The 26,236-nt window shown below is 42.0% G+C and overlaps 1 protein-coding gene across 3 annotated transcripts in view; it reads left to right on the top strand.

Annotated features, from left to right (window-relative positions):
* The window catches only part of NR4A3 (nuclear receptor subfamily 4 group A member 3), a 39,508-nt gene extending 14,520 nt beyond the window's left edge, over window positions 1-24,988 (top strand). For all 3 annotated transcript variants that reach the window (XM_004580956.2, XM_058672660.1, XM_058672659.1), the window contains exons 6-8: window positions 7,886-8,085; window positions 10,645-10,823; window positions 24,602-24,988. In XM_004580956.2, coding sequence (XP_004581013.1) covers window positions 7,886-8,085; window positions 10,645-10,823; window positions 24,602-24,849 — 627 coding nt within the window. In that variant the 3' untranslated portion in view covers window positions 24,850-24,988. The remainder of the gene's footprint in view (window positions 1-7,885; window positions 8,086-10,644; window positions 10,824-24,601) is intronic.
* The last annotated feature ends 1,248 nt before the right edge of the window (window positions 24,989-26,236 follow it).

The following is a 26,236-nucleotide window of genomic DNA, read 5'->3' as shown; positions in this document are numbered from 1 at the left end:
CTTTACAAAATTATCAAGAATTGGACCAAAATCAAGTAAATGAAAAGACTTTTTAAAAAAACACAGTGAGTTTTCATCAGAAAACTTGGATGAAGGCGTAGGAGCATGCTGATCACATTTGCAGATGACAGAAAGCTGGGAGGGATCGCTAATATGATGGATGTCAGTATCAACATTCAGAGTGATCTCGACAGGTTGGAACAGGAAGGGCTGAAACCGTCACAGAGAAAGTTAACAAAAATAAATGTGAAGCTCGGTATTTAGAATTTAAAAGGAAAGGCCTTGGCTTGCCAGTAGATCATGTTAAGAAGCTCTTCAGGATTTTTCAGTATGAACGAACAAAGTATGTGTGTGGCCAGAGGGAGGGATGCTAAGTTGCCTTAGTTACTGTAGTCGATACAGTATGGGATGAGACCGGAAGTGTCAATAGTCCCAGGCTCTATCCTATCTGATCATACTTAAAGTGTAGATCAAGTCAGATTTTAAGTTGAGGTTGAAGAGGGCTATGGAAACACTGTTGCTAGAAACTTGTAAAGGATGCAAGGAGGACTTAGAAATATCTAAATCAGAAAGGGGACAATCTGGTGGGATGAGGCCATTCTTTTACCCTCTAGTAAAAAGAACCTGCTCCCCAGAGCAGATCCAGGGGGGAGAAGGAGAGAGACCTCTTCTAGTTTGTCCTGAAGGGGCACTCTCTTGCCTGTTCCAGCTCCTGTGAAAGTATGAGTTCATCAACATGAATAGTAACAGGATTGCTCAAAATGGGAGAGGTTACCTTGGATGATGTATAGTCCTTTATAACTCCTGAGATTTTATGATTCCAAGGTAAATATGAGTTCTTATACACATACATATGTATGTGTGCATATATGTATATATATATATGCATATCTATATATAGATATATATAGATATAGAAAAAGAGAGAGAGAAGAATGCATGTGGTTAAGTAACCTGTTATTTGACAAGATTGAATGGGCTTTGTTCTCTATCAAAATATGAAGACATAAAGTGAACTCATTGAATCCCTACCTAGAGCTAGGCATCAGCATATAGATCCTTCTCTTAAAAAATATTTATTTGTTTTTATTTGAAAGGTAGATTTACAGAGAGGAAAAGAGACAGACAGGGAGAGAGAGAATCTTCCATCTACTGGTTCCCTCTCCAAATGGCTGCAGTGGCCAGACATGAGCCAATCTGAAGCCAGGAGCCAGGAGCTTCTTATGGGTCTCCCAAGTGGGTGTAGGACCCAAGAGCTTGAGCCACCCTCTGCTGCTTTTACAAGCCATAGGCAGGAAGCTGGGTCAGAAATGGAGTATTTGGGACTAGACCTGGCTCCCAGATGGACTGCTGGCACTGCAATGCAGAGGACTAGCCTGTTAAGCTACCACACCAGCCTGGATAGATCTTACAGAAGTTCACTCAAGCCCCCAGCTTTGTATATGTTTTATGATTTTGTATCATTTTTGAGTGGCATTCACAGAAATTGAATTTTCATAATACTTTTCCCTTTAAGTTTTTATATCTGCAATCTCATAGAAGCGGAGGTGACCTTGAGAGCATCTAATCCAAACCCTGTATTTCCAGAGGAGAAAATTAAGGCTTAGAGGGACTAACAGGTTTGCTTAAGGTTAGTAGCAGAGCTAGAACAAATTCAGACCTCATCACTCAAGACAATCAGAGGGATTTTCAAATCAAAATGTTCTTGGAAAATTTGTATTACAAAAATAGAAAAAAAACTATGCGTGGATTTTTTAAATACCAAATAGACATTTATTGTAACTGCATCTTTTCCACAACCTTTTTTTTTCCTTTGGAGAAGCAAAGAAACAGACAGATCGGGAAAACTCCCATGCACTAATTGACTTCCCAAGTGTTTAAAATGGCCAAAACTGTGCCAGGCTGAAGTGAAGAGCTGGAAACTCAGTTCAGATCTCTTATGTGAGTAGTAGAGGCCAGGCCACTCCAGCCAGCACCTGTAGCCTTCCATGAGGTCTGCATTAGTAGGAAGCTTGGACTAGGGAACCAAAGTCTAGATGTAAACCTAGGATCTCCAACATGAGATGCCGGCATCCCAACTGGAAGATGAACTGCTAGGCCAAATGCCTGTTCAAAGTATCAACTCTTTGAAGAACTCCCACAAACTTCTTTTTCATCATAGTGCTATATGTCCCAGTGTCAATTTGCTGTATTTTTTTTTTTTTGGTAGATAGAAGCTTTATTATATTTTAATACAATTACAATAATGGTAATATCCATTAGGGTTTTTTTTTTTTTTTAAGCAGGTAAGCCATTTAGGAGTAATAATGAAAACTAAAAAGTTTCTCTTCCTCTTCTGATCCTACTCGCCAGGATAACCAACATTAACATTTTAGTGGGCATCCACATTTTACCCCGCTTGGAGTCAGAATCTGCCCTCTCAGGCTTATGCTCAAGAGTCAATCTGACGAACACGATTTTTCAGCAGTACTGGTTAACTCCAGTGAATCAGAATAACAAAAGAGAATACTTGCAGTGTGGTGTGCTTCCATTTTCATGAATCAATGCAGTTTCCTCCCCATTTGTGGGGAAAGGAAGGGTTTTAGTCCAAGTTCCAGAAGGACTGAATGTTAGAGAGGCCAGAAAGAGAGCTCCTTGGGAAGCGTTCCTGGCCCTGGGACCCCCACTTCTCCTCTGGGCCAAACTTCTCTCCCTCAGAAATGAGTTCTGATCCTTGAACATCACTGCAGTCAAAACATGTCACATTTGATTTGTTTCTCCTCGAAATGCTGCAGTTCTCTGCCCTACAGTTGCTTTTCGTTTAGCGATACAAGTGTATATATAGATACTCAGCTTGGCTTTGGAGCTGCAAACTTGCTAACGAGAAAATATACTTAATGTCCTCATTAGTTGGTCATTTCAAGTGTTTTCAACACACGAGGGTGTTTGTGGTAATTGGTGTTACTCAATGCAGAAGCAGGCTTACATCCCGAGAAATATGGCCCAGATAAAACCAGACACCAGCCAGTGGTATTTAAAGGGGGAACAAGATAGCCCATAAGCAACAACGTGGCTAACACGTGCTAGACCTACAAAGTCAACAGCAGGAAGACTGCCGAAACAGTGGTTGCTTGGAAGCTTCTCAGAAGCCCCTCTCAAACTGCCACTGATTCACAGAATGAGTTCTGTCCAGTTCTGCTCCTCCGTGGCACTGTTTCCTTATCGAAATGGAGCAGAGATTGGATCAAATGCACTCCCATGGTCTGCTCCAGCCATGTGACTCCCAGCCTTCTACCCATGCAACCTGCTGCCACTCTGATGTGGGCACAGGTCGGCATTTCCTAAATCCTGGAGCCCAGACTGCCTCTACCAGGAAGATCCTCAGTGTTTGCTTTAAAGCCAGGTTCTCAGACCACAACCAGACTCCCAAATCAGAACAGAGAGGAACGGGAAGCAGACTAGTGCCTCAGGTGATTCTTTGGCAAGCTAAGGCTTGAGAACCCTCTATAAGAGATTCATAATCATGATTCCTCTTTATCTTGAATTTACCAGCTTTTCCTGGGATTGGGAAGGGGTAAGCAATCAAGGGGCAAACAATATACGTTGTTCAGAAATTAATTTAAAATATTTATGGAACGACTGTAGGGTGTCAAACACTGTTCCTAGGGCATTGTTGATAAGGGAAGAAGTCTTCTACCCTCATGTAATGTAACTGTCAGTGAAAGAAAAAGAAAATAAACAAATACTGTTGAGATTCCTGGTGGTGGGAGAGGAATTTTTTTTTCAGTTTCTTGAGGCAGGGGCAGGCAGTTGTCAGAAAAAAATAAATATGGAGGGAAATAGTCTCATTGCCAATTTTGAAAAGTCACCATTTTTTTAAAATGTGAGGACCCAAGAACATATATATATAGTTTGATTTTTAGAATGATTGCATCTAAAAATTTTTGATATATAAAGGCTCAGAGAAAAGTGACCTTCTGAGAAGAGAAAGCCAATGTCCTTAGGGTATTTTACATAGTTAGCCAGGACTGAAAGGGAGATGCAGTACATATTAGAATCCACTCTGCTGTTACAGCATCACGTAGCCAAAGGTCTCATTTAATTCCCCTGTAAATGTCTTATTTTAGGCATAAGCTGTGGCTAACGTCTGGCCTGCACAGCTGCACTATTGCCCTAGGAAGTGTTTAGACTCTCTATAGCTTCAATAATAACAGTTGCTGTTGTTTGCAGCTTTGGGATATTATTCCAGATACTTTGGAGAAACTTCCACTAGAGGCTGGCTGTGAGTAATGTGTAATCTGACTTGATTACTGTAAAACCAGAGTTCTGGTAGACCAGTTATCCCTACTGGCTGGAATTTAAAAATCAGGGGAAAAACTCTCTTTTAAAACGTTTTTGTGTTTGGTCTGTGTTTAATTGGCATGATCAGTAGACAAATATTTCTGTATTTTCTTCAATGGGTCCAAGTCTGTGTAGCCCAAAGACAGAATGACATAGGAGAACATGGAAGTAGGATTGGTAGACCAAGCAGAGAAGACCCTGAAGTGTTTTGCTGTGTTTCTTCAAATCTTCTCTTCAATAGCCCCTGAGTTACGGGTGGCTCAGAATGAATCCAGTTTGACTCCAGAGTTCTGGGCTTTGGACCAGAAATCACTGCAGGTGCAGCCCATAGGGTTTGGCAGGAGCCTGGCTTTCCTCCTCACTGGGCTCCATCAGAGAAAAGTACACACACAGAGTAGGCAGAGCCTGTACCTCCCTGTGTGCAGGAAGCATGAAATGCCAGCCAGCAGGAGCAGAGGCCTGCAGTGGACCCTGGCGAAAGCTCTGTGCTCTCATGGGTTCTGAACAAATATTGGAAGCATAGGTTGTTGAGCTGGAAGCCAGGGTTTCATAAAAGTCGGTAGAGACAGGAGCTCTTAGGTCTCATTCCTAGGAGAAAGTTTGCATCTTTTGGTCTTTTTCTCTCCATTTAACTCACTGTTTTGCAACAAAATGGTGCTTGATTAGTGTGAGTTTCTGGGCAATCACATCATACCTGGGGCAATTTTTCAACATTTGGAATCACTGAATGTAAGAGCCAGAAATAATCTTAGGGACTACTAATTTAGTTGATTCTTGTTTTGGAGAGAAAACAAAGCCAGAGAGGTTAAGTAACTTGTATAAAGTGACACAATAGTTCTGTGCTAGAACCTCAACTAAGATCTAAAGGCCTGCTTGCCTAACCTGTCATACTTTGCTCTATTCCATACCAGACCTCATTTGGGAGTTGCACATGGAATACTGTTGTCCTTTTTTTTTTTTTTTTTTAAGATTTATTTTATTTATTTATCTATTTATTTTTGAAAGGCAGGCTTTTACAGAGAGAAGGAAAGACAGGTCTTCCATCTGCTGATTGACTGCCCACATGTCTACAATAGCCACAGCTGAGCTTACCTGAAGCCGGGAGCCAGGAGCTTCTTCCAGGTCTCCCAAGTGGGTGCAGAAGCCTATCCACTTGAGCCATTCTTCATTGCTCTCCCAGGTCATAAGCAGGGAGCTGGATCAAAAGTGGAGTAGCTGAGACATGAACCAGCATTCATATGGGATGCTGGCACTGCAGGCACAGAATTAGCCTAGTAAACCATGGCACTGGCCCCATAGTACTGTTGGTTTTTAAAAGGGAGTCCTGTCCTGAAATTCATCATGCTGTTGGAACTAAAGTCATGAAAGAAGAGGAAAAAAAAAATATATATATATATATATAAATTAAATTCCTCTTTTAGTCCACTATAGTTAAGAGTATATATGCTGCACAGAGATGGTAGGAAGTAGGTACAACACAGGCTCAAACCCTACCCCTTCCTGTCCCCAGGGAGGAGTGTTGCTTCCCTCTGGACTTGGCCCCACTCCATCACAGACAATCCAATGCCTCCCAGAATCCCTGTGTGATTGTTGGGTACACAGGAATAAATTACAGATCTTACAAAGTCTGGGCTGAAATTCATAGACCTTCTGCCTCAGCCTGTTCCCCACTTCATAAATACAGAAACAGGGTGCTGGTGATAGTTCCAAGAATTGCCATCATTTGTAAAACCTGTTCTAGATATCCCACTCTTCGCATGGATTTTTAAGTTTGATCAGCACAGCAGCACTTTGAGAAACGGATTGTGTCCATGTTACAGAGGAGAAAATTGAGGCTCAGAAAAGTGAAATAGTGTTTCACACATTAAGGGGTACCCAAAACTTTGTTTAAAGTCACTGGGCCCTCTGTCTAATGATTCTTTAGTTATTTCATGCTGCATCCGGGAAAAACATAAACAAAAGGAAGGCCGAGTTAGGCAGGTGCCCCATTTCCTCAGACCCAGATAGTTTTGCAATATGCAAATTGCTGTTTATTGCCAATTCCTTATTGGCTAATTTTCCTCCGATCAGGCTAGAGCAGATTGGCAAGCCTCGGCAGTACCCTGACTATTTCACTGAAAAAAATTTCAACAGCTGTGTTTTTTGAAGGCCTGTTACATGCCAGTCACTGTGCTGTTGACAGAAACATGGAACCAATGAATATATTATGTGGGAGATTCCAATTATAAAAGGCCAAGAAATGATTGGGAAGTTCCAATTGTGGTAAAGCAAAGTGCTCCATCAATCATTCAAAATGGTGCCACAGGCTACCACCTAGTAACATCAGGCATTACCAGCCAAGAGTGATAGGACTTAGCACCCAAGTCCTAAATCTTGGTTGGTTTACCACAATCTTGGTTGGATGTGCAGCTTGGGAAAGTGTCTTAACATTTCTGAGCCTTGGTTTCCTCATCTGTTTAACTAAAGATTTAAATCCCTGCCCCATGAGGGTCGACTGAGAGAAGAAATGCAAGATCATGCTTAGCCTCATTAAGATAAAGCAAATGATGTGCATAATCACACAAATGTTTCTCATATCTTTTAAATCTCATTGCTGGTTGTCCCTTGATTATTATCTTACTTTATCAACCTTCCTGTTGGAAGCAGAAATGTTTTTCCTCCAAGAACTCAAAGAAAATCATGGTACTACCTAATGGAGTACCTGAAAGCTGGCTAGAGACTTTTTTCCAACTGCTACCTTTCTTTGCTTGGGACTCCCTAGATCAGGGCTGTACAGCCCATCTTTCTGAAGTGATGAGAACGTTCTTCACCACCTTTGAAATGCAGTCAATGTGACTGAGGAACTGAGTTTTAAATTTTCATTCATTTTTGTTCATTGAAGCAGCCTCAAGCCTTGAGTCTGATGGCACATAGTTACTTGGGCTCTGCCAAGGACAGCTCGTCTTCCTTTACTTTCTGATATGTTTCATCACATGGAAACCCATCAACATCAAATAGAAGTCATTCTCATGCCCTGCTGCTTAATTCAGACTCTCAGCGTGCCATGAGAGTCATCTAGAGTCCTCACAAACTCTGCTGTTCCTGCCCCAGAATTTCTATATTTAGTAGGCTGGAGGGGGTGGGGAGCAGGCTGAATTTGTCATTTCTAACTTCTTCCCAGGTGTTGCTTATGATGATAGTCCAAAGACCACAATTGTGGAGAAGCATTAGGTAAATTTCCCCATGGCCAAACCCATCCTAGATCAGATACATTAGATGCTGTGGTGATGGGATCTTGACATTTATGTTTTTTCAGAGCTTTTTGGGTTACTAGGGTGCCCAGTCAAGGTTGAAAAATCACTGCACTAATGGGACTTCAACAGATGTCCTTGGCAATGGCATGATAAAGTAAAAATCACCTTCCTTGTACAACAGGGTCAATGTCAAAATCAGATGAGGCTTGGGAGTATGAAAAGGTCTTATACACAGAGGGACCTATAATCAAGGATTTGGGCATTACCAGGCTTGTGAGAGGCCATTTTCAAAGAAAACAGGGTCACACTACTCTCTGTGGTTTGTATTCCAGTATTGTCCCACTGACCAGGCTGCTGTGGGCACGGATGTGGAGCATGTGCAACAATTCTACAACCTTCTGACAGCCTCCATTGATGTATCCAGGAGCTGGGCAGAGAAGATTCCAGGATTTACTGATCTCCCTAAAGAAGATCAGACGTTACTTATAGAATCAGCTTTTTTGGAGCTGTTTGTTCTCAGACTTTCCATCAGGTAATGACTATGATACTTCTCCTCCATCCATCCATTGCTTCCTTGGAAAGGATCTGGAACGCTTCTGTTCCTAGATAAACCATCAGCCAAGAGTCTGCTCAAGAAGCAAATACGCAATGTGGTTTCTGTTGGAGTCTGCTTTCTGTCACTAGTAAACAAACTCGAGGGTGGGGACTTTGTTCAGATAGAGGGTTACTGGGTTTACATCTGCAAGCCAGAATGATATGGGGGTGGGCTAGGCTCCTGTAATGGCCCCTCCCGGCCAGGTCACATTACAGCAAATGACATCAATGTCTATGGTCCTATGGCGAAACAGGGAGCGCGAGAGTGGGGAGGAGCTGGGGTTGCTCTTTGGTCACCCACTCTCCTGAGAACTTACTCATTCCATGGGAACTGTGTTAATTCCTTCTGAGAGAACTCCCTTCCACTGCCTCCCCCAACTAGAGCCCCACCAGACCCTGACATCTCCCTCCAGCCTCACCTCTTAGAGTGACCAGTAGGGACCTAGTCTTCAAAACACAAACCCTTGGAAGTATAAATCAAATCCAAATCAGGGCGATTAGTGCTCAGTAAATATTTGCTGACTGAACTAATGCATTATGCCCTTCATCCAAGAATCAGAACACTGCACAATTCCTGGACCCCTCACTTTCAGTCCCAATTCTAACATGGACTAACATGGATCAGACTCTGAGCCAACTGCTTGCCTCGCTGGATATTCAGATCCCTCCTTTATAAAACGGGGAAGTTGGATTTTTAGAGTCTCTCGCAGCTCCAATATTCTAGGAGTCCTGGAAGATTTTTTTGACACTGAAGGTATTTCTTGAAAGCGAGTATTTGCCTTGGAGCACTGCATTTAACTCATGAGTTTCTATTTCACAAGTTCCTGTTCTAGTGCACCTGCTGGGGCTCCCAAGAGTTCCCACAGCTTCTTCCAGTCGCCGTGCTTATTCTGAAAACAGCTCCTGATCCCAGGATTTGATCCAACCTCTCCTACTTAGGGAAGCCAAATGCAAAGAGGAAGTGATTGAGCAAAACACTACAATCTCAGCTCTCTAAGCCCTCCTGGTATCTTTTTTCTTAAAGTTTATCACTGCTTTTATTCTCACAGAATGTTTAATTACAACTTCCTTGCTTCTCTTCCTAATTTTTAGAGGATTCTACTAAATGTTATAGAAAAAATTATCTCTACCCTCTTATCCATCCATATTACCCCCACCTCCTCCAAAGGGCAGGTTTCCGTGCTTAGTTCCCATCTATTTTAGCTTGGGAAGCTTTGGAAGATGTCCAGCAATCTTCATGTTGAACTCATGCTCTGGTGATTCTGGTGCTGGTGGTTGGTGGGTCCATTTTTTACACTCTGAGATTGAATCTTTCTATCCTGTGTGTGTCCTCTGTGGGAGATCAGTAGCATGGGTGGGGTGGAGTTAAATTAAAGTACAACTGATTAGCTTCAAGTGCAGCCAATTGCATGTACACCAGAGCCAAGCCAGCCTTGTGCTGGCTATCAGGCACACAAAAAGGGAATAATTAGCTCCATGCATGCAGGCACCATATAGGTCCTGCTCACCAAGATTTGTTCAGTGTCTGGCTCTAGAAATAGCACAGTAAATACTGGCAGAATGAAGAAATTAATACAACTGTTCACACCAACTACGCTACATGAATGGTATTAACTTGTACATGTGGCCAGTCAGGACAGATAAACATGTGGCAAGAGATCTGAGTAGTAAGATTAAAGTAAGGATGACATAAAATTCAAAATTAGTTATACCTAATACTTGTTTAGTCTTCCTGTGTTCTGGGCACTGTGTATGACTTTCAATTTCTTTATTTAATTCCCTCTGCAAATCTTAGGAGGTAGCCATCAGAATTCCTGTTTGATAGCTAAGGGAAAGGAAATTAACAGAGATTACAGGAGTGCCCAAGCCCTCCCTGCCAAGCAGTGACGTCCAGCTGTAAGCTCCAGGGCGTCTCTCGGGAGACAAGAATAGGATGACTATGGACATAATATGAATTATCAGGATAGTTTCAGAAAGAGTCCTCTACAGCCTCCCTGTTAAAAACAGAGAAGGTCGTATAAAATCAGAACTCATTTATATTAGGCCTCTTTTGAGCTTGTGATTGACTTCTGGCTCTTGCAGGGAGCTGGTGTTTTAGAGTCTACAAAATGGAATTGTAGTATCTAGCCTCAGGCCTTATCTGGTTTTGACATTTAGGAAAATTATGGGCAAGCTCTGACTCAGGAGCCCTGAAGGAACAGTCTCCTATTCGCACCAGAAAGAACGAGTGCCCTGGGCTTCACCCCTGTGATCCATGAGAACCCATTCCCTTACGTTCTGGCCCAGGCAAGCCAACAATTGATTCAAGTAAAGACAGCAGGTGCCATTCCGTGGGCTAAGGCTCATTCAGGATGTGGTGTGGTCTTGTTAATCACACATGCCTGGGAATATTTCTCAGCCCCACTATGAGTTCCCAACACTGCCTGTAGTCATCTGGGGCCTGTGTGTTATCCTGTCAGACAGACCCATGTAACGCATCTCTCTCTCCACCCTCCAGGTCGAACACTGCTGAAGATAAGTTTGTGTTCTGCAATGGACTTGTCCTGCATCGACTTCAGTGCCTTCGTGGATTTGGAGAGTGGCTCGACTCCATTAAAGACTTTTCCTTAAATTTGCAGAGCCTGAACCTTGATATCCAAGCCTTAGCCTGCCTATCAGCACTGAGCATGATTACAGGTAAGCACCAACTCGCCAAAGACCTGTGATTGATTCTGTCGCCTTCGGCTCCTTTCCCTTCGTTAAGCTGGATTCTGACTTTTGTCATTACACACACTAGAACATGAGGAAAATGACTGCCACTCATCTGAAATCTTCTGTGTTGAACCTCAATTAAAGACATGCATCTACAGCTTGTTGTCACATACTTCTAGGAGCAAGGCTTCCTAATCTGTTATTGTTAGCAAAACCAATGCAATACATCCAACTTTCCACTGAGCTCTATGGTGATTGGATCAGCAACTTTCTCGTGATTTTCAGAGTATTTCTAAGGAGGACTATCTTAACTAGCTGGTTGCTGTAGGACAAAAGTGCTAGTGATTACAGACATTGAAAACACAATTTTATTTCATTGCTTTGATTGGCAGAGAACTGAGGAAGGTAGAGATTTGTTACATAATCAGTGACTTGGCTATATTATGTACTTTCTGTCTCTGTGTATCTCTCCCTCTCTGTCTTTAGATTCCTAGGTTGGTGGTATCAGGTGGTGCATGGTAGGCAAGAGAAGGGAAACAAACTATGTCACTGTGGCTGTTGAGCCCCAGCTCCCTCAGCTCCTTAACACATCGAAGATGAACTTCTGGAAGTCCATCTTTTTCTGTGCAGTACTGGGGCATGGTGAGGCAGTGATGGCAGTTACAAAGGAAGCTGCTTAGATCTAGTACCTGTCCCCATCCTTTGGTCAGACCCAAACACCAGCTAAGCTGTTGAACTGAGGGTTCAAGTTCAGATGGATGTACTCTGGGCTGCAGAAGATATGTGTTTCAGACAGGTGGTGAGTTTTGGAGTCCCAGATGCATCCTCTGGTGCAGACGGCCTCTTCTTGCTGATGTATCATGCAAGAAACATGCATTGGTTTGCCTAGGCATTGCTTCTGTGTAACTTCTTGGAGCATTTCCAGTTAGCTAAAGGGCGATGTGTCTGTGTGCCTTAAGAGGTTCATGCTTTGAACAGTTTACATGAAGGCAAAGAAAAGCAAATGGCATGCTTGTGCGGCAGTCAGAAATCAGATGCAAATTGTTTCTTGCAAGTATTCCAGATAGAACCTGAGAGGCTCACTGCTTTTGATGGAATGGTCACAGGCTTTATGTCATTAATAAGACAAAAACAGGTACACTCTCAAGGAGTATTATCCCATTTAGAGGGCTTTCAAATTACATACTACAGCCCCTGAAGGAAATGGCATATTTAAGACAGGCTTGAGAGCATTTCAAAAAGTTAGTGGAAAAGTGAAATTAAAAGATCAATGTATTCTGATGCCAAAACCTTTGGAATCCATGGACCTTTTTCCATACTATAAATTTTCCATGAACATCTTCAACACTCCTCATGTTACTCCAGTAGGTCTATAATGAAAATGGCTCAAAGGTGATCTTTGAACTAAAGTTTTTGAGCTCAAATTCAAAACCATTCATCCCCTCCTAGAGATCTTAAACGTTCCAAGATGGGAAGTATGGAGCTTTGTTCATTTAAAAATAAAAATAAAATTAGAGGCAGCCCTGGCTTTCTGTAAATAAACCCATTGCCACATCTCTATGGAGATGGGTGTTGAGCTCAAATAATCAACAAATGTTCACTGATCTAGGTGCTATGCTGCATGTCGTTGGGTTATCAGCAACAATAACACACACACTACAGAGAGCTAGACCATGCAAACTAATGTGCAAGATGCTAAGCGTCGCATGGCATGGTAGAGACCTGGGGTGGGTGCAGAGTGCCTGGAGACCCCAAGTGGGAAGTAGTCTTCTCAGAAGTGAGCACAGCAGCTGGTCCCTGGTAAAGGCAGAGGATGTCTCTAGGCTAAATTCAAAGGTGTGAAAATTCCAGGGATAAATAAAAAACTTGCTTAATATGGCTGATACAAGTTTCATGAAAGAAATGGCCAAAAGCAGAGTGACAGAAGGTGCTGCTGGTCCGATATGGAAGGGAGGGACAGAACATGAAAGAACCTCAGTGAGTTGGGAGTGGGGGTTATCCTGAAAGCAGTGGGGATCCATAGAAGATCTTTACCATGGATGCCCTAGGCCGGACTTACATTTTAAGATATGCTCTGGTAGCAGGTTTTGAGCGCTAATTGCGAGGGGAAAGAAACTAAGAAGAATGAGCTCCACCGCAGGGGCTGAGAGGAAGGTTCACCCATGGATCCACATCTTTTGTAGTTTGATTTTTTTTCTTAAGATTTAGTTTTATCTGAAGTTCAAAGTTATAGAGACAAGAAGAGACACAAGAGATCTTCCATTCCCTGGTGCACTCCCCAAATGGCTGCAATGGCCACACCTGAGCCAACCTGAAGCCAGGATCTTCTTCTGGGTCTCCCTCATGGGTGCAGGGCCCAAGGACTTGGGCCATCCTCCACTGCCCTCCCAGGTCATAAACAGGGAGCTGAATTGGAAATTGGGCAGCCTTGGGTGCAAATCAGTGCCCCTATGGAATGCTGGAGTCATAAGGTGGAGGCTTAACCTACTATGTCATCGTCCAACATCTTTCCTAGATATACGTGTTAACTGGAAATCATTAGGCAACCAAGAGGCCAAGACATGTAGGTGACCAGTTAGTTACAACACAAGGAGACTGAGCAGTTCAGAGCACTGAGTAGGAGCTGGGAGGAGAATGATGCCAGTCCTCTCTGCAGGCACTTCGTTCTGTATTCTGTGGTCATAGCTTCTCTTCTTACTGCCCGTTTATGTGGGAAAAATCACATGGACTTTGGAATCCCGAGTTCAGGATTTAATCAATATGTGCTTTTAAGGAATGCGTTTCATGTCTCTGAACATCAGTTTCCCCATCTGTAAAATGGGTGTAATGACATCTATTCCATGGAGCGACAGCGAATATAGTAGAGAATTGGGTTTATGATGTAAACAAACTGAACTCAGGACAGACTCTCGGATCTCCCTTGCATCAGTGGCCACAGAGTTTCTCTCAAACGAGACACATGCCTGCTCCTTCTTCTTGAAAATTCCTGGGCGGGCCAAAATCAAACTCAAGAGGAAACAGGTGGTGACTTCAGAAGGCATTATATTTAGTGGGTATCCCTCTGAACTCCTGAGAGGAGGAAGCATAGCAATGATATTAAATAAGCACTTCGAATGGGCCAAGTGCTTTGTGATGGGTGTCTTTGGGCTTCCACCCTGGGGTAGCAGCAGCTCCCACCCACATCCCCTGCCAGATTGAGCAAAAGGGGATATTGCAGGTGCTGTGGTTATACCCACAAGAAAGTAAGACCTCTTTTCTCATATCTGGGCTCATCACACCTTCCCTGTTCTCTCTTGGGTGGGAGGAGGTTTAAAATGTGTGAAAACATCAGAGGTTGGCAGAAAAAGCAGAGCCTGGGAAACAGGGTGCATCGCTGTAGATGTGAATTGTTGTTTGAATGTGGGCCTGCCTGGGCCTTGACTTCTGAGTCAGCTCCACTGATCAAATAGGGCGCTTGTGCAAAATTGCCTGGGCTGATGGCTATAGATGGCTTGCCCCCAGTGAACTGTTGTTAAGCCAAGAGAGGAGCCCAGAGAGGGAAACAGTCTTGCTTCTAGGAAGTGTTAAGAATCTGAATAGCACTGATGATTTGCACAAATGGAGTTTGCTGTCCCCCTACACCTAGTTCTTCTTCCTTTCCCCCACCTTTTTCTTGTTCCTTTTCCTCTTCTTTCTGCCTCTTATGAGAAACTGGGTGGTGTGATGGGGCAGGAAACGGTTTCTTTCAGATCACTCTGCTTTCCTACGGAAGCAGGAAGTTCCCCATAGTTGTGGTTTTCAGATGCTTTTAGGTCTCCAAATTATCTGCTCTACCATGGCGTTTTACCAGTGCCATATCCCTGGAGTCATGGGATGTGAAAAACAACTACACCTGGATTTTGCTGTCAGGAAGGATGCCATCTACCAGGAAGCCATAAGTGATTATAGAATAGAAAGAATTCAGTGTATGGTGGCTAGTGCTCAGATCTTAAGAGAGATAAATTCAGGACAGGGGAAATGCACATTATTGCCACATTTTGGGGGTGAAGAAAGGTGAAGGTTTGGTCATGACTGCATGACTGACTTGCCCAAAGTGATAGTAGCATCTAGACATGAGAAGATAATGGACATTTCAGACCAAGAAGACATCATAGCAAGTGCACTGGCTATGAAACATCTTGGGGCAGAGGAGAAGCTGAGTATAGTAGAGTTGCATTATCTATATATTAAATCATTTTTAAGTTTTTTTAATTGGAAAGACTGATTTATAGAGAGAAGGAGAGACAAAGATCTTCCATCTTTTGGTTCACTCCTCAAATGGCCACCATGGCCAGAGCTGAGCCAATCTGAAGCCAGGAACCAGGAGCCTCTTCTGAGTCCCCACGTGGGTGCAGGGTTCCGAGGTTTAGGGCCATTCTGCACTGCTTTCCCGGACCATAAGCAGGGAGCTGGATGGGAAGTGGAGCAGTAGGGAAATGAAGCAGCACCTGTATGGGATGTCAATGCTGTAAGGTGGAGGACTACCCAGTTGAACTATCAAGCTAGCCCCAAAGTTTATCTATCAGATCTCAGTAGAATGGCATGAGAAACTAAACATGTGCAAGCAATTACATGCTACTACTGTATACTCTCCTCAGGGAAGCAGGAGAAGAACTGTGAATCCACTGTGGGTCACCATCTCTTGGCCTCTGGCACTGAACTAGAACTTTCTGTGCTTTGGGGAAATTTAAAGGATTTTCAAGGAAAAACTTATTCTGTCTTATATTTCTCTTATGGCCTGTTATGATCCAACCTTTAGAGTAAAATGAGTTTCCCATATAATAGTAGTATAAATAATATGGGAAAGGTAGGTTTTCTTATTGTTTTATAAATGTATTGCTAGGCACTTAATTTAAAAAAAAAATTTTTTTTTGAAAGAGAGAACTTCCATCTCCTGGTTCACTCCATTAGTGCCTGACAGTACTGGGCAGGGATGGGCCAGAACTCAGTCCACATCTCCCACATCTATCACCAGTAACCTTCTAAAGTCTGTACATCATCAAGAAGGTATAGTGAGGCACCAGAAAAGGAATCTAGTCAGACACTATGATGTGAGATGTAGACAACTTGACCACCAGCTGGACCACCTGACCTGAAAGGGTGGTTGTAGACCAGATAACAAGAATTCTCTAGTGCCCAAAGGTCATTCTGTGAATCACTACATTGAAGGAATATTCTGTATAGCTTTTCCTTATTTGGGTTTTCCACCATGTGAAGAGTTGAGTCCTTCTTTCTCTGCATGATTTTCCCTGGTCTTATTGGAACACAAGCTGTAAGACTGAGGAAGAACACAGACAGAGGTGGAACAGTGACATGACAGGATGAGGCTGGTGGCTGCTCCTGTCTCGGTCTCTACCACCTGTCTTCTCAGAGCTCCCTTGACCCCTCTCAATGGCTAGCGGGTTACCCTGTTTTTATATCAAATATAACCATTAGCTACATTTCAATGAAAACTAAAACCTGTCAAAACAATGCAGTTAGTTATTTGGAAGGCACTAAGAGAGAGATCTCAGTCTTCCATCTGATGGTTCATTCCTCCAAAGGCTGCAACAGCCAATGCTGGCCCAAACCAAAGCTAGGAGCCAAGAATTCCATCCAAGATTCCCACATGTGGATTGCAGGGACTAATGTACTTGCACCATCATGTGTTGCCTCCCAGGCACATCAGCAGAAACTAAATCAGAAATAGAGTAGGGACTCAAAACTGTACTCCAGTATAGTATGAGAGCATTCCAAGCAGTAGTTTAACGTGCTGTGCCACATTGCCCATCCAATGGACAACACAATTTTTGAAAAGGAGGGGCAGTTGCAGGATTTGGAGATAGAAGATCTGAGTTTATGTTTTCCAAAACTGTTTGATAGCTGTGCAATTTTATACAGTCCCTTGCTCTCTATAAATGTCAGTTTTCTCATTTCTCACGGTGACAATGTTTTAGTTCATTGAGGCTGTTCTAACACAAACACTGTAGACTAGGTAACTTATACATAAGAGGAATTTATTGCTCACAGGTCTAGATGTGAAAGATCCAAAATGAACTTTACGACATATCACAGATTCTACTGCTTTATTGCATTGAATCCTTATACACAGAAGAGGCAAACAAGCTGCTTTGGCCTCTTGCATAAGAACACTCATCATCTTTTTTTTTTTTTTTAAGATGCAAGCTTTGTATTTTTTTTAAAGATTTATTTTTATTACAGTCAGATATACAGAGAGGAGGAGAGACAGAGAGGAAGATCTTCCGTCCGATGATTCACTCCCTAAGTGAGCTGCAACGGGCCGATGCGCGCCGGTCCAATGCTGGGAACCAGGAACCTCTTCTGGGTCTCCCATGCGGGTGCAGGGTCCCAATACATTGGGCTGTCCTCAACTGCTTTCCCAGGCCACAAGCAGGGAGCTGGATGGGAAGTGGAGCAGCCGGGATTAGAACCGGTGCCCATATGGGATCCCGGGGCTTTCAAGGCGAGGACTTTAGCCGCTAGACCATGCCGCCGGGCCCAACACTCATCATCTTTATGAAGACTGTGCCCTCACTATTCCATCATCTCCCAAATAACTAACCTTTTAATGCTATCATGAGTTTGGTTTCAGCATATGACTTCTGGTGGAACAGAAACATTGAGACTCTAGCAGATAATGATATATTGCAGCTTTCTTGTAAAGGTTGAATCAACTAGTGCGTAATTCTGCAGAGAAAAAAAGATTCCAGACTAACTTTGATAGCCATTATCCCAAATGTTCTTCACCTTACACATTTCCTAGAACGGCTAGTTCCTCTCCTTCTTAGAAGGCCATAAAGATTTTCGCCCTTCCTTGCAATTGCACATGCAAGTTGTGTTACAACATTTGTTTCTTTCTTGGCCGACTAGACTGTGTGAGTTTCTTAAGGGCAAGGAGAATGATTTTTATTCCCATTGCTAGTATCTTGGTTTATTTTCCTCAAGTCTCTTAATATGCAAAGATTCTTGCATTTCTTCTTCTTTAACCAAAACTGTAATTACAATCTAGAGTCTTGGGATCATTTCTTTTTCTTTTCATTTATTGAATTGTGAATATCTTCCCATATCACAGTTTCCCATGATACCAGGTGTCTCATTTGTCCCATCTCTTCAGTAGAAATCAATGGGATTGGTGTTTACTGAGGCTTTTTCTAGGTATTTGGAATATACATTGGTATTCAAATAAAAATTCACAAGCAGGACAACTGCACTCATTTATAATTACATTAATATTGAAAAGGAATGGCAAATGTTGATTGAATAAATGGGTTACTTCAGAGTATCAGAGTATTCCAAGTTAGGGAAGTTACACTTAACTGATATTAATAGTCTGAGTTCCTCAGAATTGTCCTATTTTAATTAACATTAATTTAGTAAATATTTTATAAACTCTGCTACACACCAGGTACATAATCCCTGATTACCAGAGGAACTATGGTCTTGTTGGAGAGATAGACACACTCTCAAATCAATCAGAGACAGTCAGATGGAAAGACACCAAAACACCTCGTCTCTGGCTGCTGGCTGGCTTCCTGTCCTGCGTGGGCTGTGTCTCAGGGACTGCCCACTGTAAAGGATGTAGCATATGACATGAGAAGTAGCAGTGAGACAACTTCACAGAGAACGAGATGGAACTTAGAGCAGGAAGTCCTAAGCAGGAAGTCCCATTTGTTGATGTTTGAATTACCCATAAAAGCCTCTCCAGGAGCCAGTCTCTCCTTCTTCTGGCTAGAGCTATGTTGTTGTCTCTGTGTTAGCTGGTGGCCCAAGACATGCTCAGTGAATTTTTGGCCTGGTGCGGCTCCGGACGGCCCCTCTGCTCATCCCCTGCTCCCTGCTCTGCACAAGAAAATTGGTCATTTCTCTCGGATGGGCCCAAGAGGCAAAAATGGAAACCACTGGATGGAAAAATGCAGCTCATTGTGAGACATGCGACTCTAGAGGTGTCTGAAATTGGAGAAGCTCACGTTTGGGGCTCACGTTCTTCTCCTGGGGAGTAAGATTTCTCAACAGAGACTTATGAACACTAGATGTAGTTGGGGGTCAAGCTTTGAATGGGAACTAGGATTGATGAGAACAGAGCCTTCCAAGAGCTTTCAAATGCAAACACATCCCTGGACCTCTGGTTAAATTGCAGGCCCTGGAGGTAGGGCCCGAGATTCTCCCTGTCTAACCAGCTCCCCATGATGCTGATGCAAGTGATGTAAGGACCACGCCTTGAGAAGCAAGGGATAAGGGAACCTATCAATAACTGAGATTCAATGAAATTAGGAACAGCTATCATTTTTTTAAGTACCCATTATGATACATTGGGCCAACAGTTTGACATGTGTTCTTTTGTTGAATGTTCCTTAATAAATAGTTTTGAAAGTACTTGGGATAGATAATAGCAGAGATGGAAAGCAAAGATACAAGTCAAAGAGCTAATATAATAATTAGGGTCACATATATTTTTTAAAGGTTTAGTTATTTTTACTTGTATTATATATAGAGAGGAAGACACATAGAAAGAGATCTTCCATCTGCTGGTTCATATCTGAGCTGGTGTGAAGTTGGGAACTAGGAGTTTCTTCCAGATCTCCCATGTGGATGCAGGGCTTAAGCCTTGGACCATCCTCTGCTGCTTTCCCAGGCCATTAGCAGGGAACTGTATCTGAAGTGGAGCAGCCAGAACACAAAGAGGCACTGCCCATATGGGATGCTGGCACCACAGGCTGAGGAGTAGCTTTTTGTACCACTGTGTCGGTACATATTGAAGATTTGGTCCAATGGCGAGGAGTATTAAGAGGAGGTGCATTCAAGGAACATCAGTCATAATTAACTATAGTTCTCAATGCATATTAAATATGGTGAGTCTGGGAGGAGAATTTGTTAGAGATTATTATGAGACAGGGAAGACGCTGATACATAGCAGATGAACACAGACATTGCTGATTAGAAAGGAAGATTGCAAGGTTAGATACTTAGGATACTTGAAACTATGTTAGTGTTTATTATTACATAATAGGTATTGTTACAAATGCTTTATACATCCTATTAACTCATTTAATTCTTACAACAATCCATAAAACAGGTGCTGCTAGTTCTATTTCACGAACTGTAGAAGCAGATCCAGGGTTACCCAGCCAACAAGTGGTAGATGTAGGAATTATAACCAGGAGATTTATTCCCAACTTATGCTGGTGGAGGCATGAGAATTTATAAAGGACTTTGCTGTTTTTAGCATCTTTTTAAAAGTGTTTGTTTTCATTATGTTGGATAAGCTGAGTCAGAGATAGACAGAAAGATCTTGCATGCCCTCATTCACTCCCCAAATGCGCATAACATCCAAGGCTAGGCCAGGCTGAAACCAGGAACCAGGACATCCATCATGGTCTCCCACAGGGGTGGCAAGAACATAAGCACTTGAGTCATCACCTGCTGCTTCCCAAGGTCTGTATTGCAAAGAAGCCGAGTGGAAAGTGGATCCCGATCGGGGACTTAGATATGGGGTGTGGACATCCCAAGTAGCAGCTTTACCTCTATGCCAAATGCCCACCCCTCCCGCCATTGTTGGCTTCTTGATCACTAGCTCCCAATCTCTGTATTAATTCTGAGCAACCTGTATCTTTGTATTCATTGAGTCATTTACTCATTTAACAAATACCAATATATTTGGTATATATTGGTCCTGGGCTTGGTGCTGCAGATACAGTGAGGAGCAAATGTCCTTGGTGTCTCCACAGAGCTTACCTTTAATGGAGAAGATAGGCAGTTGTCATGTAAATACCTGATTTTAAACATTCAGGTCCTGTAAAGGAAAACAAGAGAGGGCTGAGGCAGAACATAATCCAGGCTGAGTGTAATGGGGCAGCTTCCTTGAAGAAACACCTGACTTGAGATAGAAAGGATGAATGGTTCTTAGATACAAAGGCCAACATGGGACAATGTAAGCACACAGTTTAGCTCTGTTATTTCACTCCATCTGTTTTTTCTTCTCGCCCCTTCTGAATTCCTCTCTCCTCCCTCCCTTCCTCTCATTCCCAGCAGAGAAATCTGTGAGTTGGATAGCTAAAATGTCCAGGAATCCAAATGTGTCTTTAGATGTTAACAGCAGACCAGAGTTAAAAACGTAAGCCTGTCTCCTCGCTACTAACTGCAGCAGTTCTAACATTGCTTGCCACAGAATAGGTACTCAAAAAACTGCTTATTGAAAGAAGTAACTAATTAGTTCACTTAGGCATATACAAACTAAAAGGGAATTCCATATAGGCCAATTCATCTCAGGATGGGGAGGAGTGCTCTAAAATTGGACATGTTCAGTGTTAAAAGGTAGCCTGGTATAGAATGATCTCTGCATTTGAAGGGAAAGAAATTAGTCACTTGCTAGTTTTTACTATGGAGAAGTCAATTTAGCCTTCTTATCTATTACAAAAATTAGTATTTGCCCTGCCTAATCCGTAGGCTTGTTCTGAGAGTCAGATAAAATAATCCAAATAATAATAATCCAATTGGCACCTTGCACTTTACACTCTGTGATATTATGTACTGGAGATGGTTTTTTGAGGTGGATATCTGAACTAAATGATTCAAACCCTGTCCAGTTCACATATATGATAATTGTGACACAGAACTCTATTGCATAATCATTTCTGCAAATTGCATTTTAGTATTTGCAATAGGTAACACCTAAGTTACTGAGACATTAGATAAAAATAATGTAAATCAAAATGCAAAAAAAAAAAAAAAACACTTAGAAGCTTCCTTTGTTTCATGGTGGATGGAAATCTTAAATTAAAATCTCTGGGAAGTGGGAAAATCTCAATGTCTGCTTCCCTTTGAATTGATGCACTCTCCATGTATCTGTTCCACAGCCATGTTTACCAAGCTGCAAGAAGAAAGTGGGCCCCTTCAGCTAAAATGTCAATAAGGGGGTCTTTAGGAATTTCAGATGACTAGGAAGGTCCCAGCCATTTAGTGACTCCCTGACAGGAGTTTGCATGGAAACCGAGATTTCTCTCAGCTCTTTGGAAAAAGTGAAGAAGCCACGAATCCAGTGGCTGTTTCAGAACAACAAAGAAGGATTGGGATGCCTTTGGCCGCTAACAGGAGTGCCTCTGAATTCCTCAAGGAATTCCAGGCGTACGGTAGATCCAGCTGGCAGGAGGTATCGATCTCCGCTTGAGTTCACTGAATAAATAATGGTTGCCATAGTTATTGAGCAGTCACCACTGGTTGAAGAGCAGGGGAAAACTCAGCAGCTCCTTCTGTGACTTTGACCATGAGAAAGCCGTGGTATACAAGATTCCACAATCAATCCCATCCAGAAATTCAGCTGGCATATTGCTCATATTCACAAAGGACCATCATAGCATTCTGTTTAGCATTACTATACCAACAGTACTCACCTGGTCATTTTAAAAGAAAGGAACAAGTAACCCTATTACCTTGTAATTATTTTCAATTTTTTGGTTTCTTTCAGCCTTCTTTATATGCAAAAGTAATCCTTACATAGATGTAAGCACAACTTAGATATGTAAATATTCTCCTTCTTATTCCATACTGTGATTTTCTATGTTGCCTTCATAGCATCTGAACGTATTGATGCTTACAGGATCATTATATGAACATACCATTATTTACTTAACAGTCCCCTAGTCTTTCTTCATTTGTATGTTTTTGTATGGGGCAGAGGATTGATAGTATATAATCCTATGTATTCAGGGTTATTTTTCTGCTGAATTTTTCCTCTGGATAAATCCCCAAGAGTGAGATTACTGGGTCAGAAGCTATAAATGCTTTATCACTCTTGAAATTTACTGTTGCATTTGTAACCTGATCTTCTGCTCTTGGGGGACAAAATAAAACTTAAGGTACCTATCACTGCAGGAAAGATTTCTCTATGAGTTCATTCTTGGGTACTTCCTCTGAGACTGACATACAGGAACTAGTTATTTAGTAAAGATAAGCCAAGGAGATGGTTTTTACCTGGGGTGATTAGCTCACAGTTTCCAGGGGAAAGCAAAATCATGCACACTAAAGTTTAGAAAGTAAGGGTTTTATTGTCTTTGGTTTCCTTGCCTTTGCCAACCACTTGCCACCTGTCACACTTTGTCAAGATGCTGACTGCTATTGTGTGCAGTGCCCTGCAGTTAACAACACTTTCACGTTACATGGTCTTAATTGAGTCTTTCAATCCCTGTAGTGGAGATCAGTTGTGTTCTAATCACCTTTTTCTTCTACTTTAGTGTGTAGTATTTGATATCTACAGGTAGAATACAAGATTTGTATATTTATTACCTTGTGTTCCCTATTTTCCTATAAGGTCATTGAACCTGAAGGAAATTAGGTCACCTATTTATTATGTACTAGAACCGTAACTAGAATTCCAAAACTATTTAACTATTTAATGCCACAATGCCTGCAGGTTAAAATCTGCTGAGGTACTGCTGAAACTTCTCATCACTTTTAGTATAATTGTAACACAACAGACCTGGAGTCTACTTTTAAGATCATAAAATCTAGCTTGCTTCTCCAGGGTATCAAAAAGGGAGGCACTTAACCAAGTCATACCTAAGCTGGGAAGAATATAAATTTTTATGTGGAACAAAAAAAAAAAAAATCTGAACAGTTGCTTCATTTTTCTGATTGGCTTTTGCTTTAAGGAAATAATTTTTCTAATTTTTTCAGTTGGGAATATCTATGTTAGAAAAAAATATGATTTCTATGGATAAATGTACTGAGACAGGAAAACTTTGAAACAACTTAAGCTAGTTTTTTCCTTAGAAGAGAGGTTCTGACATCTAAATTCTGAGGGAGAGCTAAGTGATCTGTATTGGATGTTGGATGCTTTTCTCACTTCAGGGAATTAATACATTGCTGTGGAAAAAGAAGATAAAATGTGTCACAGAACACTAGGTTGAAATCCCAACTACAAGCAGCTGACTTGGGAAAAATCATTTAACCTAATACATAAAAAGATCATGTTATTTAATGTGGAGGTCACTTTCTTTATTATTTCAAAAACATAAGACAGTGCTATTCACGTCTTGATACATTATAGATTGCTTGCACCACATACTTGTGTGTATCTAACTTTTCCATTTCCATAGCAGGAGAGCCTATGTGTTTTACACAGAGTGCCACATGTAGGCCAATTGGTGATTTCAGGGGTTCTAGAAAAGGAAAAACAAAGCTGGGTCCTTCTCAATGCTAGTGAGCATGGCAAGAATGCACTTTGGATTGGGTCTTCTGGGATCAGCTGTGGCATTAGCAGTTACAAATCACACCCTGCCTACCTCCCTCATGTGAGGGTCTGGATGGGAACATTAATTCATTTGCCTGGGTATGTTTTTGTGTCCCTCTGAAAAAGAGCGGTTGTGAGACCGTAGACGAAGAATGTGTGCAAAATAACAGCCATTCTGTTGTGAATTCGGTGTGGCTAATGTGCCAGGAATTGTGTGTAGCTAAAGTGGCCCTCTCAGAAACCCTGAGTTGAATATCATCATCATCTATCTCATAAGTGAACTGTGACCCCAGAGTCAGGAGATTTATGTGGGGGGGGGGGGGCATGCAGCAAATACCTGGCAGCATTTGGGCTTCAAACCCTGGAGTTGTTTTACATAACCATTAGCTACTCTGAGAGAGGGCATTTTGGCTGTAAAATGTCCTCCCAAGTGGCAGAATAGGACAAGGCCCTCCACTGGGGATTCCAAGGCTGTAAGGATGTATTTGCTTCCTAAACTCATCCTTTTTGTCCCTTGCAGAACGACATGGGTTAAAAGAACCAAAGAGAGTGGAGGAGCTATGCAACAAGATCAGAAGCAGCTTAAAAGAACACCAGAGTAAGGGACAGGCTCTGGAGCCCACCGAGTCCAAGGTGTGTGGGGCCCTGTCAGAACTGAAAAAGATCTGCACCCTGGGCCTCCAGCGCATCTTCTACCTGAAGCTGGAAGACTTGGTGTCTCCACCTTCCATCATCGACAAGCTCTTCCTGGATACCCTGCCTTTCTAAGTAGGAGCAGCCTCATCTGCCAGCACCTGCTTGCTCAACAGCAAAGCGATGGCTCTGGACCATTTCTGTCCTTCCTTTAAATGAAAGAGAAGCTCCTGTAGAAAGCAAAGACTTTTTTTTTCTGGCACTTTTCCTGACAAACTAAAGCCAGAAAACTTGTAACGTATTGTGTTGGGGTTGTGTTTTGTATTTAGGCTTTGGTGGGTGGGGTGGGAGTGGGATATAGTTCATGAGGGTTTTCTAAGAAATTGCTAACAAAGCACTTTTGGACGATGCTATCCCAGCAGGAAAAAAAAAAAAAGGATAATATAACTGTTTTAAAATTGTTTTTGGGGAATACAGTTATAGTTGCTTTGTATTTAAAAACAAGAACAACCAGGGGTTGTTCGCCAGGGTAGGCTGTGTCTTAAGATTGATCCCTTTAGAATACATTTCCTGTATTGAGGGTACATGTGTGGTGCAAACAAGGCAGAAATTCCTAATTTTTTTCTTTCCTTTTTAAACTAATGGTGAAGATGGAAGATTACCTACAAATCAGACATAGCAAAAATGATAATGGCTGTTCGCTTCCATATACAAGTGCAATTTTTTTAAAGTGCTGTCTTACTAAGTCTTGTTGATCACCTCTCCTTTATTTTATATGAAAATTAAAAAGGAGACAGTCGTGTTAGCAAATGACACAGGCTAATTTTCTGAGTAGAAGCCTGATCCACCTGCCCTACAGAACCTGTCTGAAGTAGGGCCCATCTAAGACATTGAGGCCATTCATGATGGAACCAGATTCTTGCCCTGACTGTCCAGCTGTTCTGAAGCGGGGAAGAGGGTCAGGTGATAAAAATGGATTATATACATTGTTTGGCTTGCATAGGATCATCAGCACTGGCAGAGTTCCCCAAACTGGTCTCAGTTGTCAAGGACTGATACATCCATTCAGAAGCCCCAGGAGTGCTGAACCAGTTAAGCATTTGATATCTAAATGAGAATGTGCAAATCAGTAGGAACTCGGTCATACAGGGTAAGCACCAGGGATAATAAGGATTTATATATATATATGTATACATATATATAATTTAAATTTTGCTATTGGTTCAAGAGACAATTTTGGAGAGCAAGCAAGTCTTCTTTTAAAAAATATACAAATGAATGTGAGTATTAGAAAAGATTAGTGGGCTGCGTTTCAACATTCCGTGTTCGTACTCCCTTTTGTATGTTTATACTGTTAATGCCATATTATTATGAGATACTTTGTTGCATAGTGTCCTTATTTGTATAAACATTTGTATGCACGTTATATTGTAATAGCTTTGCCTGTATTTATTGCAAGACCACCAGCTCCTAGAAGCTGAGTTGCAGAGTAATTAAATAAATGGGGTGTTCACAGTGACTT

Source organism: Ochotona princeps, chromosome 14 (assembly GCF_030435755.1).
Source record: "Ochotona princeps isolate mOchPri1 chromosome 14, mOchPri1.hap1, whole genome shotgun sequence".
NCBI classification, from domain to species: domain Eukaryota; kingdom Metazoa; phylum Chordata; class Mammalia; order Lagomorpha; family Ochotonidae; genus Ochotona; species Ochotona princeps.
Note: the sequence above shows the minus strand (reverse complement) of the source record. Positions and strands in the feature narration are given on the sequence as shown.